Source organism: Vidua macroura, chromosome 4 (genome assembly GCF_024509145.1).
Source record: "Vidua macroura isolate BioBank_ID:100142 chromosome 4, ASM2450914v1, whole genome shotgun sequence".
In the NCBI taxonomy this organism is placed as follows: Eukaryota; Metazoa; Chordata; class Aves; order Passeriformes; family Viduidae; genus Vidua; species Vidua macroura.
This window is the reverse complement of record NC_071574.1, coordinates 44951053-44971618: the sequence shown is the minus strand read 5'-3', so window position 1 is coordinate 44971618 and position 20566 is coordinate 44951053. Positions and strand designations below refer to the sequence as shown.

Here is a 20566-nt window from a genome sequence, read left to right as displayed (position 1 = left end):
GTGAATAACTTAGGCCCAAACCAGTATCATCTCATGGTTTTTCACATCATTGGTCGCAAGAAGAGCTTTTGAGGGATGGCTGCTACAGGAAAAATAGGTCACCAAACATGTGCTATCCCCAGCAGATAATAGTATCTTCTGTGATGCAAAGAAAGCAGGGAATTAGATAAGGCTTCTATTCTGAGATTTTCACAGACACGACTAGGCCAACAACTTCATAGGAAGTCCCCTACTGGGTTCATAAGTAAGTTAAAACTGATTTCCTGTATGAACCAAACAAATACTACTACACTGGAATTAGAGAAGCATATTTGGAGTGTATGCTTCAAGTGAAGCTATGTGAAACGGTGCTGGTTTTAGAAAGCATTGTATTTAAATATGTAGCTGCAGTAACAGAGTCAGAAAGCTTGAGATTTTGAGCTGTATAAGATTTTATTCTTAATCCTGCTGGGTAGTTTAAACTGGTTTTGAAGTGTTACAGAGTTTGCTTAGAAGAAAACCTGTCTGGAGAAATGCAGGTATGATAATGAAATCACACTGTAAAATACTTACTTATATACCTTGATGTTTGGTTTCAAAGTTTTTGCTTTTCTGAATGAATCATTTGTCCTCCATAAAATGTTTAAGCTTTTTCTGCACTCAAAATGAAAAGGTCTTGAAATGGTATTGCAAGACAATGTTTTAGAACTTCTGCTTTTTAAGCATTTAGATACTGCTGAAAGTCCTGCTGTTCCTGGACTTGGAAATTATGTAAAATCTGAATTGCATGGTTCTTTTTCTGTCTAAATTAAGAGAAAATAACATCTGCTTATATCTAATACATGTTCTTGGCAAAACTGGTGGTCTTTAATTAAAGTATGCCATTCCGAAGGCTCAATCATAATTAAGTAATCTGTGACTTTCTGTAATGTTCCTCTCTCTGATGAATTTCACCCTGAATATTAATGTAGTGAAAGAAGACAGATCAATAGTGCTTATCCTAATGGTGTGGAAATCATAACTCTCTCTTTGGGGCAGTTAACTACTCTGTTGCTTCATTGCTTTCTACATATGTTAGCTTGAACTTGGCCTGTTGTCTCCTTCAGGGCACAGTTTCCATCTAGGGATTTCTTCAACATACAATCCAAATTCAGTTCATCATTTTCAATAATAGTTATTAGCAAAATTGTCTGCTTTTGATCAGTTTTCAATACACTTTTTAATTAGATGTGTGTCGTATCTCGTAAACTCAGGATGAGTTATTTCTCAGTTATCCCAAATTATACTTCATGAAGTAGCCTTATATTTTAGGCTATTACTAAACCCAGCTCAGTTTAATTAGCTCCTTTCACCCTAGTATCCTTCCTGTGCATACTAATGGAAAATAAACGTCGTGATGTTTGTTTAAGAAAGCACCTGAAATCATGTTTTAATTCTGGGTAGTCCAAAATTCTACTTGCTTTAAGAATTAGCACATGACTTGCAGAGGCCTTATTTCTCCTTACTTTGTTTCTGGTTTGTTTACATTGCATTAACAGAAAGGAAAAAAAGAGCACAGACTATAGTTAAGTATATTACTGAACCATGACAACCATCACTCTTGAAGGGAAATCACAAACATATGTTGCATTTAGGGAAATTTAAAAAGGATATGACATTGCTGTTATCCTTGAGTATCGTGGTGTGGGATTTTATATGTATTTTTATATATATGTGTGTGTGTGTGTACCATCTGCAGTTCAATAACACTAAATACTTAATGAGTTTATGAATAGTAGATAAACACTTAACACAGTTTTGTAAAAATATGCAGGCATTGAACAATTGATTGTCACTGCCAAAGAAAATGACTTTATTTAGGGATATGATTATTCCAGTTCAAAATTCAAATAGCTTCTTTGAAATAAGACCTGATATAGGAGAATGTTTGAGTTGGGGAAGAACTGACTGTTTAAAGTGTGAGTGACTCAGGCTCTGGTTCCCCTATTAGTCCTACCACCATGACATTTGCTGTTGTCTGTTGTGTGGCACTGCTAATTGTGTGGCTGTCTGGTTTTATGCTCAAGCTATCGTTGCCTCTCTTCTGACAGACTTTATCTTTGCATCTTACCTGGTCCTCCCTGTTGCTGCCTTTGAAATGAAAGAGAAAATCTGAGTTTATTAATGAATTTATTTAAAGCATTTGCCTAAAGCATTTGCCTAAAGCATTTGCAGCCAGATAGACTTCACATAGTTTCCAAATATTAAGTGGATTCAGTGTCAAAAAGCAGAAAACTTGGCAAAACCAGAAGTTGTACTTCTCAGTGTTTTAATGGTTTGTAGCTTCAAATAAAATTTCATTAGAATGTCATTCTGCAATCTTCTTATAGAAGGGAAGAAGTAGTATGAAAATAAAAAAAACCTCACATATGATCAGTTCCTTTCTTTAGTTTGAGAATTGATAAATAGCTAATCCTTCAATAGTCCTTTAAAAATGTTTCTTCAAATACATTTCTATTTTAGGTAAGTATGAGTCACAGAGGGATATGAATTTCAAAACTTGATGAGTCAGTGGCCATTGCAGTGTACAGAACTGGTGTGTGGGGAGTATGTTTGCATAAATATGTATCAAAACACATATAATCCATGCTTCAAGTGGCCTCAAAGTAATGTCATATGCCTGTAGGGAAGGACACAAAGAAAAATGCCATACAGTTCTCACCATTTGCTCTTCAAGAAAAGCTGTTTGCCGTAATTTTTTACATTAAATACTGTTCTTCTGTCTTCTGAAAATGTCTACTCTGTTTTTTTGTCTCAGAAAGTAGGTCTGAAGGTTCACTGAGGAAAAAACACACCCTGCAGTTCTTTTGTGAAGTGGTTAATATCCATTCCTCATAAGAAATAGGATGAGGTACTGTCATTAATTCAGGTGATTCACAATAAGTTGTCAAATGCAAATTATTTTGGTTAGTCTTCATCCCTGGAATAGTCTGTCACTTTCTGTACTTACCAAGCATTGGTCCTGTTGAGCCATAGCTATAGAGGAGATGTGCCATGCTACTGTTTTGAGTTCTTGGAGAACAATGTCTTGGGAAGGCAAATTGAGGACCGTGTTGACCACACACAGATCTATTGCTAGGTAACTTTTAAGAATAATCTACCTAAGAACATTTCTAATAGAACAAAGAAGTTGGTAGTTAAAATGATTATTTGTCTTTTTTTTTTTTTTTTTTTTTTTGAAGGCAATACTGTGCTGTAAGCATCTACCTTATTTAATACTTTAACAGAGTGGCTTTCAACTAGTGCTTTCAATTACTTCAACTCTCTCTGTTGACTTGAGGTCTCTTGACCTCTCAAAGATGAAACTTGGGTTTTGTGTTCAAGCTGGCTACTCCCTTTGCTTTTATTCATTTCCGTCCCCTCTCTGGAAACTTAACAATTGTCTCCTACTAGCTTTTTAATATACACTTGAGATTTCCAGGACTAAAGCAAAGAACATCCTTGTAAGCAAGGCTGTGCCTTTAGCACCTCACATTTAAAGAAACAGAGTTATAACATGAATCCCTATGAGACATTTAGCCAGAAATTCATATTCTAGTTTTTTTGTCAGGTTTTTTTGGGGGGTTTTTTGGTTTGTTTTTTGTTTTTTGGGGTTTTTTTTTTAGGTTTTTTTTTTTTGTTTTTTTGGTGGTTTTTTTTTTGTGGGGTTTTTTTGGTTTTTTTTTTTTTGTTTTTTTTTGTTTTTTTTGTTTTTTTTGTTTGGTTTGTTCAGGTATCACATTTGCAAATACACAGTATCTAGTTCATGTTTTTTTTTCTTTATACTGAGTATCAGATGGCAGCTATGACTCTTATATTTCACCTAATTAATATTGGTAATGAGTATATATTTGTTTTCATGATTTTTTTTCCCTAAGTACTTTTATCTTTTGAGAGACTGTTCGAATTCTGATATAAATATGCATATTTTGCATCATGTAATAAAACTAATTGCTCTGTTAATTTAATCAAAAGGCAGGGAAAGAAATTCTGCTCTAAATTATTTGTTGTTATTAGGATTTTATCACAGTGATTAACAATGAATCAGAAGAGAAGGCTCTGGGGAGACCTTATTGCAGACTATCAATACTTAAAGGGATCTTATAATAAAGATGGGGACAGATGTTTTAGACCTGTTGCAATAGGACAAAGGGTAATAGTTTTAAACTAAAAGAGGGTAGATTTAGACAAGATACAAGGAAGAAATTTTTTATCGTGGGGGTGGTGAGACACTGGCATAGGTTGCCCAGAGAGGTGATAGATGCCCCATCCCTGAAAACATCCAGAGTCAGGTTGGACAGGAGCAACCTAATCTAGTTTATGGTCTTGCTCACTGCAGGGGCATTGAGCCACATGACCTCTAAAGGTCCCTTCCAACAGCTGTGTCCTTATATTATTGTGATATCAAGCCTGCTAGTGCATTAAATTAAATCACTATACCACTTCAGTAACATTCAAGACCTTGCCATAAAGTTTTTGAAATCAGAATTTCTTCTAATACTTCTTCTTTTTAAAACCAGAATGTGATTTTAAAAGCAATAACCATCTAATTAATTTTTAAAGCATTTAGTATTTTTGTGGTGTTTCAGCTTTGCATTATAAGTAGTGTAATGGACAGTATTGCAAACTGTGTTTCCTGCAAACTCTGATCATCCTAGATGATATTTTTTTTAGATAATTAAGATCCTTAAGATAATTTTTTAGTCATTTTTTCAAGTACGAATAGCAACTGAAAAATCATGTTTGAAATGTTCAGAGTTGAGAGCATATTTGCTGGCATTTTTAAAACCATCATTACTGTACAGGTTTGACAGCTACATGGTTATGAAACTGTCCTATTTCATTAATAACATTCTTTGAATTTTTTTTTTATTCCCAAGTGAAACCAGAAGTCACACAAGCTGGAGTGATATTTTTAAATAAAGTTACTATGAGGGTCAATGAAGACCAGCACTTAAAATGTGATTCCTCCCCAGCATGGAACAGGTTTTTGTCATCAGAAGCAGGAGCGTAAAATTTTGGAAGTGACTATCTTCATTCCTATTAGGAGGAAAACTCAAAAATGTAATGTCAAAATAATGACAAAAGGTCACTATTCACAGGACAATGGTCATAACTGAATCAGAATACACAATCTATTAAGCATTTTAACTTTGTCATTCATTTTTATTAATGTGTTATTTTTGCCTTCCTTTCGGTTATGTACATGTGATCATGTATATATAGCTGTAGGTGTATATGTAGCCTTATACATTTATAAATTTATAAGAAGTCATGCAAAAAAAATATCAAGAAATACAGTTTAGCTCCTTGTCATGTCAGACTTCAATGAGATATTCTTATGAGATCAGTGATTTTTATCTTGTTAAAGAAAGAGAGAAATAGAAACTTTAGGTACATGAAGGTCTTGCCTGGTTTATGTTGGAATTGGTTATTTGAATGAGCATAATATGATTGAATTTTGAAAACAATAGGTAACAACCTACTGAGTAAATATAAATTACATCATCTGACACAGCATTTATCAGATTTTAACTAGTGTGGGTGAAGGCATTCTTTTGTATGCTGAAGCATCCAATTATTTCAAATCTGAGTTGTTCTGAATCCTGACAAGGATGCTACTAAGTCAGAACTATTCAGAATAAACTGAATTAACACATGTAAGTTAAATAAACAAACAAACCCCTGCATTCAGACTGAGGCCAAAAAGTTTTCTGTTTCTTTACCTTATTAGAGAGCATTTTTCTTCCCATTTACTTAGGGTGAAAATTTTATCTATGCCTAAGAATAATATAGATAAATAATACTTTCAGAAATGGATATATTTAATTTCACATAGCATGCTATGACAAACTGTACTCAATGTCTGTAATTAATACAGGAGAGGAAGACAGAGAATCTCCCTCATTTTGTGCGTGTTGTCAGCTCTTCAGATTTTTGCTTCCTTTATTGCTGTCATAGATAGTTAACAATAAACACTAACAGCTTTTCACTAATATACTACAGGTTCTTAAAATAAATGTACAAGAGGAGCCCATTAACAATAGTTACTTGGGATAGAGGGCAGTAGACTGTGTTAGACTTAGTATCAGCATTTATTTTACAATATTTCCATATAAATAAGATGGTTTATGCATTAGGAACTTTGATGGACACAATTGTACCTTACTGGAGAAAGGCAAAATAGACTTTGTATGAAGAAACTTCACTCAATCTGAGAAAGACTAAAGTAGAATTATTTGTTTAAGGCAGGCTTCAGTTTTCACTTTTGTAAAAACTATGCTCTGGCATGTCCTTGATTTTATCATCTCCCTTCTGAAAAATTGTATTACCTGAGCAAATAAATGCATGTTCTTTATTCCACAGTAGCAGCACTGTGAAAAAGAGTCCAGCATAATGCTTTCCTGTTACATTTACTCTATATATATGTTTTGTCTAAATTTTTAACATTCCTTTTTACTAAACCTACATACATAAACTGTGCTATTAATTTCTAGCTGTTGCTACCTGCCTTTTTCTGCAAAACAGGTTTTATTCTCACATATCTGGTCATGCCATTTTCAATGGATTTCTTAAGGAGTAATGTTTTTCATTTTTATTTTACAGAGTTACATACATGGAAGCAGCCAGGCTCAGTTTGTGGCAGAGTCACATATTATTCTTCTGCTGAGTATCCTTCAAACTGGTGATAAATATTAAAAACCAATATGAGGTACAGTGTGCTGTTAAATAAAATGGCTCTGGCAGTGAATATCATTGAACATTCAAGCAGGTATTGTATTTTGGCTTACTTATTATATGTTGAAATAAATATTCATTGTTGTTTCTATTTACTGCCAAGTAACACTGGCGTTGCTTTTCACCTATGTGCACCTTGTTATCTCCTTTGTTACTTTTGTGCCTGGTTACTGTTCTTAATTTTTTTTTTTCTTTTCAGTGTTACCTTTCCAGTGGCAAAACCTAATTTTCATATTTTTTAATCTTTCTTACAATAATTAAAAATTCAATGAAAAAAAAATTGTATTTCTTTTTACTTACAAGAAAGGCATACAGAAATTTACCAAGTGTGCATGAAGGTGATTTGTCCTCCAATAGTCCTTGTATTTTTTTTCCTCCACCTAATACAAACAGTTTACTACTACTTCTTGAACCAAATAACTCAATCACTTTTGCTCTGACATTACCTCCTCACAGAAAGACTTTGAGACCTACTTTTACTCTTTCAGTCTTAATGAGTCAGAGAAAGTTACGTTGGGGTTTTCAGGGTGGTGGGGGCTGGGGTTGGGTATTTATTGTGTAAGTTTTAATAAATAAACTGTAAGAAAAATTCCTATTCTCTCTGGGATTTTTAAACCCTGATTCTTACCATCTTTCTTCATTGAATGAGAACTCTAATGACCATTAACCATTTTTAAAGTTTAGTAGTTCCATTACAAATACCTTTCTCTAAGGGGAACAAACAAAAGAAAATAATATTTTCCAATCTGCAGTAATAGATGGATCCTAGTTTTATGATCACGGCTACTCTTGTTCTCTCTCTGAAGTTATGTTACCTTAGAACCTGCCCTTTCTCTAACCTCCCTGTCTACCTTCATCTTTGGCATTTCCTATCCAAAGACAACACCTTCATTACATTCATTTGCCTGGCATCCATTTTGCTACCTGTGAAACCTCATATGCCTCATAAATAGCCATTATTAATTTAGTTTCAAAGTTATGATCATATTTTGCAGAGCAAATATAATATTTGCAATTGGATTGGAATACTGTTTCCAGTTCTGGATCTCTCATACAGGAATGTTGCAGACTTAATTGAGGGAGTCCAGCAAAGAGCCACAAAGATGATTAGGGGATTATCCTGTGAGAAAAGGCTGAGGGAGCTGGAACTGTTTAACTTAAAGACTCTCAGGTAGAGGACATGAAGAGGAAGGAGACAAGACTTTCTCAGTAGTGCCCTTTGAGAGGACAAGAAGCAGTGGACTAAAACTGAAAACCAGGAGAATCAGTCTGAAGACAAGAAGATGCTTCTTACTGTAAGGGTGTGCAAACGTGCAAGCAGGTTACCCAGAGGGGCTTCAGAGTTTCCATCTGTGTAGTTTCCACCTGAAAACTGCCATGTCAAAACTCAGTGATAATTGCTTTAAATGCTGCATTTTTAAAAAAGTACACAGAGAGAGCTATTGCTTTTCATATGAAAAGTTTCTTGTTTATTAGATAGAGTATGCATCTTACTGGTATCATCTTTATGCTTTCCTTTGTAGAGTTGCAATTTATGATTTCATGGTTTTCTGCTTTTTGTGAACTGCCACAATTTAAACAAATCTGTTATCTAAGACAATCCCATTGACTGCTTGAGAATGAGAAACGTAGACCCCCAAACCAGAAAATATTAAAAATAAAAACTTTGTTGATGACATATTTTCTCTGACTCAAGCATGAAAGTGATATCTTTTCGTTGGCAGATACTATCTTTAAACCAGGAAGCTGGCTAGCTACATTAATGCAGCTGTCTGAAAGAATCCTTTCAGTGATGTTGTTCATTGCCACTTGCAGAAAGAATTCTCTGAGGTTTCATTTCATGGCTCAATACTGTTGATATGATTTTTTGGTCACACACAAATTTTTAATGAAATCTTTCACACAAAATCTTGACAGAGTTTAACAGTTATTCATGAAAATTAATATTCCTTTATTCTTTCAATGTTACTAGTAATTATGAGCTGCTCAATTCCTTCTTATTTTTTTATTCAGAAAATGTTGTTAGAAAATATGTGAAATAGGAAAAAATATGCCCAATTCATTTTATCCTTTGAAAGATGCATTGAATTTTAAAACAGGACATTACTATTCCAGTAATGTACATGTTTCATTTGGTTGCTTCTTTTTACTTTGTAGTAGTAAGCTTGTCACTTCTTTCTAGATGTTGAAATGCAATGTTGTATTTCTCTATAAAGTGAATTTTTAATACCTCAGACGAAAAAATATGAATTTCCTTTGCATTTCTGTATTTTGTTTTAGATATTAATTCTACCCTATCTGCTAGATGATTTCTATATAAAGATCTGGTTTTCCATGCTGTAGCTACATAATTAGGACTTGGGTAAGAAGGACTTGTGAAGATGTCAGATACTCAGTTTAAGTAATTTTATAAGGCAAAATTAAATTCAGTAAAATCTATACAAAGTTACTGATTACATACCAGGTAGATGTACGTGCACAGTGTGCTCATCAGGGACTGGTAATGGGGGTGAATTTCATTGGCACTAGGGGTGGGCTGACCCTGGCTGGACAGGGGCCTGCCAAAGCTACTCAGTCACTCTTCAGCTGGTCAGGGGAGAGAAAATGTAGCATTAGGCTCATGGGTCACGATAAGGACAGGGAGAGACTCAGGAAAATTAATTGAAGTTACTACCAATCAAATCAAAGAAAGGTAATGAGAAAAAAAAATCTTAAAAGAACTTTCACCACACCCCTCCCTTCATCCTAGGCTTAACTTTACTCCTGATTTATCTACCTGGTCTCCCACAGTGGTGCAAGGGGATGGAGAATGAAAGTTGTATTGTCCAGTTCATCACAATTGTCTCAGCCTCTCTTTCTTCCTCAGGATGAGGACTCATCACACTCTTCCCTTGCTTCCTCCTATGGGAGAAAGTTCTGTATGAACTTCTCCAATGTGAGCCATTTCTCTGGGCTACAGTTCTTCATGAACTTCATGAACAACATGTCTTCATGAACATGTAGCAGAGAACAGTGAAAAGACATGGCTGGATATCTGAGAATCATTAAGGTTGGAAAAGACCTGCAAGATGTCATGGTGCTTGTATATTATACACTTGTGACTTCCAGGCTATTACTTCGAGCAGTTTGTGTTATGCTGACAAGATGACTCTTACTCAGTTTTGTTCTTTGGCTCCCCTTTCTCCTGTATTGGAGAGTTAACTTCAGGAAATAATTATGGAAATCAAAAAAGTGTTGGTTGAAAGGGATCTCAGAAGACTATATACTTCAGTCTTCCTGTTAAGGAAGGATTATCCCTAACACTGGAGCTTGTCTTTCTTGGTTTTGTCTGGTGCAATTTTTTCAGACCTTCAAGGAAGGAGATCACGCAATCTCTCTGCGCACTTTCAGATGTGAAGCTGTTTTTCATCCAGTCTGAACCTTCCAGCCTACAGTTCATGGTGCATTCTAGCATGAATTACAGTCTTGCCTGACATAACATTTGGCTTCCGTTTGGATTTCTTTTGCCAACCTTATAAAATTGGTGGAAGAGGTTTACTGAAGCTTTCATTAAAAAATGAAGAGAACACTCTATGGAATAGAAGTATGTGATCCATTATGTTTTAGCTTTTATTGCCTAGGAGTAAAAAAAAGCCAAGGTTTGCTTTTATTTATGCCACATTATACATCATTGTTCACCATAAATCAACAGGTTAAAAATTTTTTAAAAAGAAAATATTGTTATCATTATTTCCAGAAAAAAAGTAATACGGAATAAGAGTTAGGTATAAATTCAATTTGAGGCTATATCTGTAAAAATATGCCAGTCTTTTCAATCTACTTTCAGTTTTCTTTGAAATTGGCCAATTTTTACATCCTCCCCAGAAACAACGAGACCTTGTTATCATATGCAATTGAGAAGGAAGTTTTTTGTAATATATATCCCCACATCATCTTGATAATCAGTGCTTCAAGCAACTGGGTTCAATTTACACACTTAATACCTTGGAAGGGGTTGTAGAATTATTTCAGTATAGCGACTTTCTGATGAAGAAGAAAATTTATCAAAAAGTCATTACATAAATAGAAGTATAACTGCTGTGGAATAAATACGGCAGATGACACAAAGAAAACTTACTTAGATAAGAGCACGGAATAGATTTTTTTAAAGTGAATTTTATTATGATAAATTATATAAAAGCAGTAACATATGTGGAGCTGTGAACATGCTAGACATTGTACAGTCTGTAATTCAAGGTTTTGCTTTTGAAGGGTTCAACTATCTGTAAGGACCCTGGGGCTACATAGTTTACACAGGGCAGTACCTTAGTTCACAGTCACAATCCTGGTAAGGCAGTCTAATTGTGTGCTAGATATCCAATTCTGCCATGCAAAAAAAGCACATATCTAAACACATTTTCATTTAGCAATAAAGTTTAGCAAGTTCTCTTGTTTAAAGTTTCAAGTTTCTCAAGTTATCATCAGTTTACATCCACATGTATTAGTGCAGCAGTTACTTTTAAGAACATAGAGAAAAATTGTGCAAAACAAAAATAACCAAACAGAATAAATGATTCAGGGATTTTTGAGCCAGATCGGCTATAAAGAATGTTATAGATTCTAGTCATCAATTAATAAATTTTCACTTCCTTTTAATCCGTTTTTTAATTAATTGTAGGATAATATTCTATAGCAATGAATTTTCAGTGTAAAATCATGTAGTATGCAGAATTTATTCCTTTAGGATTTTTTTAGCCTATAATTTGCACAGTAAATGTACTGTGTGACTTTAGCATATAAGTCATGGGAAGTAGTCCATTCTCTCTCTTTTTTTCCCTTCTGTTTGGAGCTTTATAGAGTTCACCAAAGATACTTCTCATTTCTTCCTTCCAAGTTGAAAAACTATCTTTTTCCATGCAGAAGATGTTCCAGGCTTGTGGTGTCTATTCTTGCAACCTTCTTCTGACAGAAATTGGTCATAGATAAGAGGACTCAGCAGAAATGATCGGGTACTAATAAAATTTTTTAAAATGCTGAGTAATTTGACGTTCTTGGAGAGACAAGAAAGAGAAACTAAAGACAAAGGTATTGAAATAGTGTTGCTAGAGTTATTAAGACATAAAGGCAAAAGAGAGATAACTTTGGAATGAAGAGCTGTTATTGCCTAAGAGAAATTACACGCAGTAAACTGCCCAATCAGTATTACTGTTGTAATTAACTACAGTTGAATACAGATAGTGGATATGGCTGTTATATCCAAAAAGGCATTGAAGTGTGCAGTGTTCAGCTGTAAATATTGCTCTGGGTGTCAAGATACAGCAAAAAAGATAAGGAATAATAATGTTGGATAAGCTGTGTTGAATTTAAAAGATTTCTTAAATTCTTTTATTCCTCCTTTTTGTAGACATTACTCAGTATTTCTAATGAATTTTCATCAAGTTTTTATGTAATTCCCTGGAGAAATAAAACTGCTTTGACTGCAATATGTCATAGTTTTTTCCCTTTTGTAGTAACAGTGGATCCTTACTTTAAGGAGTAAATTTAAAAGTAAATATTTTCATTATCAAAGGAGTTTCAGTTATTAAGCAAACTATTTATTTATATATTTATTTTATCTCCTATACAGGAAATAAACCTAAACCATTATTATAGGAATTAGCAGTTATGATTAACCTGGTACATTTTCTCATTATTACTGTTAAACTTAGCATTGATGCTGATTGAACGCATGCACCTAAGTAAGAATGGAAATATCTTTTCAGTTTCCTAATTTGAATTTCCATGGCAAAGTTTAATGGGACACCTGCGTAGGTGGTTACAAGATATTGATTGAAAGGGAAAAGGACAAAGGGGTTTTGGTAGCATTAAAATGACACCTGTTATCAAAGAGATTTCCTGTCCTACAGAGGGAATTTAAATTAAGTGTATTAAGTGCCACTGTTGTGTGAGGAAACTTTTCCACAGGAAGAATGTAAAGAGGTGACTTTCTGTAAGTCAGAGTCACTGAACATAAGAATCTGAAATTTTGAGTCAGAAGTCAGTAGAATAATACTCACTTAGCACTCTGTAGTAAGATTCTATCACTTCTGCATCAATTTGCAAAACTAGTTGTGTGTTCCCCAGAGGTTATATGGTAAAGTCAATGAGGATGATAGATAAAGTAGTGAGACAGGATTAGTGTATTCTTTATCTTAAGGATAAGAAGAAAAAAAGGGAAAGGAAAGGAAAGGAAAGGAAAGGATAGGAAAGGAAAGGAAAGGAAAGGAAAGGAAAGGAAAGGAAAGGAAAGGAAAGGAAAGGAAAGGAAAGGAAAGGAAAGGAAAGGAAAGGAAAGGAAAAGGAAAGGAAAGGAAAGGAAAGGAAAGGAAAGGAAAGGAAAGGAAAGGAAAAGGAAAGGAAAGGAAAGGAAAGGAAAGGAAAGGAAAGGAAAGGAAAGGAAAGGAAAGGAAAGGAAAGGAAAGGAAAGGAAAGGAAGAAAGAGAGAAAGAAAGAGAGAAAGAAAGAGAGAAAGAAAGAGAGAAGAGGAGAAGAGAGAAAGAGAAGAAAGAAAGAAAGAAAGAAAGAAAGAAAGAAAGAAAGAAAGAAAAGAAAGAAAGAAGAAGAAAGAAAGAAAGCAGAAAGAAAGAAGAAAGAAAGAAAGAAAGAAAGAAAGAAAGAAAGAAAGAAAGAAAGAAAGAAAGAAAGAAAGAAAGAAGAAGAAAGAAAGAGAAAGAAAAGAAAAAGATAAAGTTAGGACTAAAACCACAACTTTATAGCATATTTAAGCATGCTTCCTAATTAACTTTGGAAATCAACATCCAAAGCAGCAAAACATCCTGCACATTTCTATTATTTACTTCTATTGGCCACCAGTACTGCCTGTTAACCTGCCTGTTAAGCTGACTCCTAGGCCACACAACAAGAGGCATTCACTGACTACAGACTGAAGACATTCCTAAGGATTTGTTTAGGCTTCAGTTAATTTTTCTAATGGATATTTTAATGGTTAAGGACATTTGCTTGAATGGCTAAAAGATGCAGAAATCTAGTCCAAAGTTAATTTTTTGCCTTTTGGATCCGAAGATACCTTTTACTAATGGAGTAGTCCTCAAGTACATTCAAAGAAATAAATTTTATTGCCTAGATCTTAGCAATGATGGAGAGTAAAACGACAGCCTAGATTCCCATTGATGCTGACTTACGGTGTAGAAAAAGAATGTGTGGTATTCTCAAAAAATATTTATAGGGTTTTAGGGAAAGCAAGAGAGATTGTGTCTGCATGCAAGTATCAAGTGTGTGCTAACAAACAGATGAGACATACTAGGTCTAGTGTTTGAAGTGAAGTGCTTGAAAATAAGGTAGATGTTTGTAATAGTGTTAGAATACTGAGAGAAAATTATATAGCCTCATAAATACTTAAAAATAGCTCAAATGAAGTTTGTTTTAGGAAATGTGTCTGCATTTAAAAGTTAAATTAAACTGTTAAAAAATTACCTCATTTATTTTGTTTCTCTGATATACTTAACATTAAAGAAAGTAAAGGACAGTTATATTTCTACCTGTTCTAGAGCTGTTTATACTTTTCAGATTTGAATATTTATTTGAAATACGTATTTGAAAATTTAGAGAAATGGATTACAAAATATAAGTAAAGCTAGAAAAAGATATTATGGGGCAAACCACACTACAGAAATTTGGAAGATGGACAGGACTAAACCTGAAATTTCATTAGATGTAATCTATACAACCAAAAGGTCATAAATAATAAATGTAAAAATCATTTCCCCAGTGTTAGTTTTAGCTGATCCTAAATGTGAATAATCAGGATGTAAATCAGGCTGAAACCTCTGAATGTTTGATTAGTGATTTAACACAAACTTAATCAGGTATTTCTATGCTCCATTTTGCAGCTGAATTAAAACAGATTCCAGAGTCTTTTTCTTCTTCTGAAGCTTTTATATGACCTTTTTATTCTCAGCTGTCTAAGAGCACCACAAGAGCAATGGTTCCATCAGATTGTCTGTGGATTAGAGAGATGGGTTCATAAATTGAAGTTGAAACGAATGAAATTAATAATAAATTTTTTCACTATAGGAAATTCTATATTAGTGTGAAATCTATTCTCTGCTCTGTTAAAATGATGAAGAAGCATCAAAAAGGAAAGTGATATAGCATAGTTAGCATTTCAGTGGTAGAAATGCAAACTTTGAACTACTTCACTGTTGTGACATGCATATTTCAAGGAGTTGAGTAGAATTCCGTGAGGGCCAAGACTTGTGTGATACTTCCTAAAATTATTGAAAAACCATTCAGTTAAGCTGAAGCCAGAAGGTTTTAAACAGAGAGTATGTTCAGGGTTGTTGTTAGTATCATTACAACTGGATTCCAGGCCATTAAAAAATACTGAAGTACAGCTGGATTGTGTATTCATCCATAAATCCATATTCAGATAAATAATTTTCAGACTGTTCTCCACTTTTTCAACTTCTGATTTAGAAATCATCCTTCTTCAGTGAGATGAAACATACAGGAGTTGGCATCTTAAGCATAGAAGTTTAAGTCTCAGTAGGAAAAGGTTAAAATAAATATCAGCATAATATGCCGTCTTATAAGAGACCAGCAAAGAATTTCTTATGTTCTAATCATCACCCTCAGCAAAAAAAACCAAACCAGATAAAAAATAAAAAAGAAAAAAAAAATTGAAAAAAAAAAAGAAAAAAAAGAGGGAAGAAAAAAACCTCCATAGATCTTTCTGTTGATCATATTACTCCTTGACAAAAAGTATGTGCTTTTATTTGTTCCATGTCTGATGAATTCAACCAGCAATTTTTAAAGATTGCATGATAATCTATCCCCATTTTAGGTAGCAGTAAACTGAGCACAGGCTCAAGTGGATGAATATTTTGTTCTCTAGTTTTTCTTGCTCATGTGTTATTAAGCATCTGCATGATCTGCATTTTAAAAGGTAGTTGTTTCTTTATGTGTTTGTAATGCTAATGCCAGATTATGCACCCTTGGCAGAAAAACAACTGAATATGAATGAGACCACCAAACTTTTTTCACAAAAGTAACCAAATGCTAGTCAAGCTATTGTCTCTCCTTCTTTCATTCCTGACTTACTACTAATTAGGAATAAATTTGTGACATAAAGATATGAATTATGTATTACATCAATAAACTTTGGAATGGTCAGGTTTTCTTCCTTTTGGGCATTAAATTTTTTTTAATTAAATTTTCTGTTAAAGTATGCTAATAATAAGTATCCCAAATTTATATGCAAGTAGTTTCATTTTGTAGGATATCTATAATTTTGGATTTTATTGATCCAATATTTTTGTTCTGTTTTGTTTTGGATTTGGTGGTCTGTTTTTTTCCCTGTTTCTGATAACGCATCTTGATCTTTTCAGGGCTGAATATTTTATTCTGTTACTACTGATCATTTTCTGTATAAGCCTATAAATTGTGATTATTACTATCTTTTTTATTCTGCTTTAAAACTGTTGTTATTCCTATATCAAAATTCAAAACCTCAAAAGCCCTATGTAAATAATATGTTTTCAATTTTTATGAAAACATGTATCAGCTGGGAAAAGGAAAAGCAGAAGTTTCATATTTAAAAGTGTAATAATTTGAGAAGGTATATAACAGGATTTACCCAAAAAAAAAATTCAACAGAGGGAGAAATTTATCAGAAAACATTTGCTTTCCATGGCTTATCTGAGTGCCACATTCCCCTCATCTTTTCAAAATAGTTTCATAATGCATAGTGAGGCAGATAAAGAGGAATTGGAAAATAAGTACATCTTTTGATGCATCATTTTTTGCAGGTGAAAAACTGTTCAAGTAACCCACTTGCCAAAATTTTACATTCTGCACTAATAGAGAATTGCGATACTGTAAAAGATTATTTTCAGAGCTGGGACTGTTGCTTTATGTTGTATAACATCAAGACATTGTAAAGGCATAACACAGAATGTTAGAAATGAGTGAAAAATAGTAACAAGCTGTATATTCTGTGGTAAAAAGCTAATTATTGTATCAAAATGACAACTCAGGTTGAATTTTTATTTTAGCAACAGGGAGCTGAGGCAAGTACCATGCACAGTGTTACAGTGTGGCTTTGAAGATGATATCATTGAAGGTAAAAGGCAGCCAATGAGGCTGAAAGCTCAGCAATGTTGATTAAAGTTAGAAAGCAACAACTGAAGCAAATATAGTGGCAGCGTGAGGGAAGCTTTAGGGGTAATGATGTGAAGCTCCAAAAGGGGGTGGAGGGGGTGGAAAAACCCAGCACAATTCATGTGGTTACAGACCTATAATTCTCAGTTGCCGAGCAAACAACTTACTTTTGTGAGATTGTTGTTCCTGATGGTAAGAAAAGTGAATTAAACTCATGGTCTGCTAAGAAAATAAGAACTATGTTACAGAAGGGATGTCTCCCAAATGGCTTTTTAGTGTGTGGTTGGTTGGTTTGTTTCTCAAAAGCAGCCAGGTAAGAGAAATAGCTAAGAACCACATTATGTACCGATACTGCATGAGATAATCAAGCAAAAAAAACTGGCTTAGACTGGCTCTATGTCTTGCAGCTTGTACATGTGTGAGGAATTTAATTTGAGCTACTAGCATGATTTTAATTGGAGCTTAATTTAGGGCTGTAGGTAGATGTCTGCATCAGGTGATGTTAAAAATTGTATTTCCTTCATGATGCCTATTTGCCTCTGCCATCTTTCACCATTGATGTTTATTTTTTAAAATCTTGTTATTCTTCATTTGATTTTCTCAGTTTGTGTGTATAAAATTTGGAAGTTAAACCTGAATTAGCTCACCTCTTGAGAAGTGTGATTATGTTAGCATTGACAGTTCTAAATCCTTTTGCTCAAGTTCAGCTTAATTAAAATTTTACAATGAAAATTTCAGATGTGTTTGAACATTTTGGTTTAATTTTGAACATTCCTAAAATGCAAAATATTAATATATTGCGATTAGTGCAAGTGTAATGTTACAAGATGCAGATATTACTGATGGATCTAGCACATTTGAAGTATTTTCTTGAATGGTGTGCATAAGTAATAACATCTTATTCTTGAAGTCTGTAGTCATCATGGCCTGGGTTAAGTAATGTTGAAAACTCCAACCTTATTTGACCATCTATAAAAATGTGTTGAAGTTTGTGTTTGCTGCTGTTGTGACCTATGATTCTCATGATTCACACCTGCTTCAGAGTAGCATTCAGGTTGCCTCTGCTTCAGAACAGATGTTATGCACAGTAGTAACTGTTCCTTTTTGTTTATATGGTTTGAAATAAGCAATTAGGAGAATAGCTTAAGAGCTTGCTAGATTAGTGAAATTGTTTTATCGTTATGTACTTGTTCACATTTGTAACAGTTATAATGAGACAACAAAACACTGAAAGTGACTGAGGACTTTGCCTCTGAGATGTTTCTCTGCTAAACTGTTCAGCAGTATGACACTAAAGACGGAGTTAATGTCTTATCTAAATGCAGAGGAAGATAAACCAGTCCAACTGCTTCAGTTTGTGTCAAATAACCAGTGAATTGTGTGCAATTGCAGTGAATGATTTCTGGATCTTACAGGTTTTGGTTTTTAAAAATCTTTTGCTACCAATATACAGAATATTTTAAAATATTGGGGAATGGCTATTTCCATAATTGTCCAAAATTTGTGTGCCACTTGATGACTTGTCCTTTAAAGCTTCTTGAACCTTCTTTCATTTTTTTTAAATCCAGAATGCACAAAGAAAGATTCTACACATTTTTGCCACAGGTGAGTGTATTGGCACAGTACAGATTGTGATATGCAGTTGTTATAAATAAATACCTTCTTTCACTTTATGAACCTGAAAGCTGTAGTTCATAGATGTACCTTTGTGGCTTTCTGAGGTATCCACACATCTGCTGTTTTCCTTGACAATGGTGATTCAGATGCTGCTATCACCATGGGAATGGTACTCCTGAATGAAGCTGCTACCTCCAAAGGGGATGTTGGAAAAAGGAGAAGTAAGTTGTACTTTATAGCTAAGGTAATGCTTAGACAGTTAGAAGACACTGCCAAATTACAAGTGAATATATGATTAAGTTTTCAGATGGTCTCTAACTTAAACCAGTGTTTACCTTTAGTTGTTTGGAAAAGAGGAGAGCATAAAAATTCTGTCAATAAAATTGCATTCACATGAAGTAGTAACAGTAAAAAAATACTTTAAGTATTATCAACCAAGGTACAGCTTGACACAGTATCTACTACATTGCATAAATGCCTTTTGGCTCTTGAATTATATCAGAAGTCAGTGATATTAAAGAACAAGAGTTTCAAAACACTGTTTTAAGATGACTCCATCCAAAAGAGTGTGAAAATTCTTTTATTTGGTACTCTTGCCAGTATCGTGTCTCCAGAGGAAGGTGGAAACCCAGCAGTAGGTGTAATACAGAACATACCTAATCTGTAATGTCTAAAGGTATTTAGCTTGAAGTGCAATTTTTAATGTTTTTCTGAATTTTGTTGTTACTCAGAATATTTGTGAGATTTTTTTTGTCAATGAATCACATAAACACACAATATGAAAGTGTTTTATCCAGAATCAAACTTCCCCACTGTTATGTCAAACAAGGTTTTACTGAGTATGACATAGGTTGCAACAAAGATGCCCATCTGCCTTTGCACCTTTTATATCCCCTAACTTCTTTTTCTCTTATAAGCCATCGAAGGTCTTTGAAAGGTACCAGATTTCCTACACTGCCTCCTCTTTCTTATGAGGTCAGTTCTTTAGCTTCCCTGTAGCACACAGTATTGCAGATTGAGCTGGCCAACTATTTTCCTTAAAAGCATTCTAGAACTCTTCATAATTGCTGGTTGAAAGGCTAGAGATATCGCTAATCTATAGTGATTTGAGGGTCTCCTTCAGCAAGCTGTAGATGTGTCATTAATTCTGAATATCTTCTACAGTAACTAGCTTTAACAGTGGTATCAAAGTGATGCCTTAGGTTTTAGCTTTTATATTTTTCAGATTCTGTGCTGCTTTAGTGTGTAGTTTGGAGCTTCACATTAAGGGATGGTAAGCTCTCTTCACAGAGTAGGTAGACAAAACAATTCCTTTTCTAGCTTGGGACCAAGAACAACTGATCCAAATTTTAGGTCCAAGAGCATAAACAATGGTGGAATGAAGAGAGAAAAACAAGAAGGATGGGACTTTATAACCTAAAGCTATAATTGGACAATTAACTTCAATATGCAAATGGACCAGGATTTTTAAAAGTGAGAGACCTCGTGAACGATGGTCCGTTTTGTGATCATTTTGAGTTCATCTTGGGTGTAGCCCTGGCTAGGCTCTTGTACTTGCCAAGGTGTATCCATTGAGGCCCTCTAATAAATACCTACTTTATTCTTTAGCTCTGTCTAGCCTCTGTTCTAGGTCAGCCTTCACAAGGTATCAAAAGGATACAGTGAACTAACTTTAATTGGAATATGATCATAGATCTGGGCCTGTGAACACAGGCACAGTGAAATATCAGTGGACCGCAGTAAAAATTCAGGCTCTTTGTTCTTTGTGGCCATTATGTGAATGCTTTCTGTGTATCTGCCTTGCACTGTTCATGCTTCCAATTTATTCATCCATGCTTGGAAATCATATTTGTGAGTGGTGATTTCTTTATAATGAAGTATGTTTATTAGGTTTGTACCTGGCTAGTTTTCTCAAAATAACTGTAGAAATTTTATATTCCAGTTGACATGTGTCACTTTCCACATGGTCAGTTTTAATGAAAAAATGCATCATTGTCAATTTCCTTGGCTTCATGTTTTCTCATCCTTCACTCAAAGGCAGCACACTTTTGAAGCATGAATATTGCAATTAAATAGC

General features: G+C 34.2%; 1 protein-coding gene across 1 annotated transcript in view; it reads left to right on the top strand.

The window, feature by feature from the left end:
• Positions 1-20566, top strand: part of TUSC3 (tumor suppressor candidate 3) — a 112019-nt gene that overhangs the window by 83667 nt on the left and 7786 nt on the right. Inside the window, exons 7-8 of the mRNA XM_053976288.1 lie at positions 6604-6667; positions 18636-18710. Coding sequence (XP_053832263.1) covers positions 6604-6667; positions 18636-18710 — 139 coding nt within the window. The remainder of the gene's footprint in view (positions 1-6603; positions 6668-18635; positions 18711-20566) is intronic.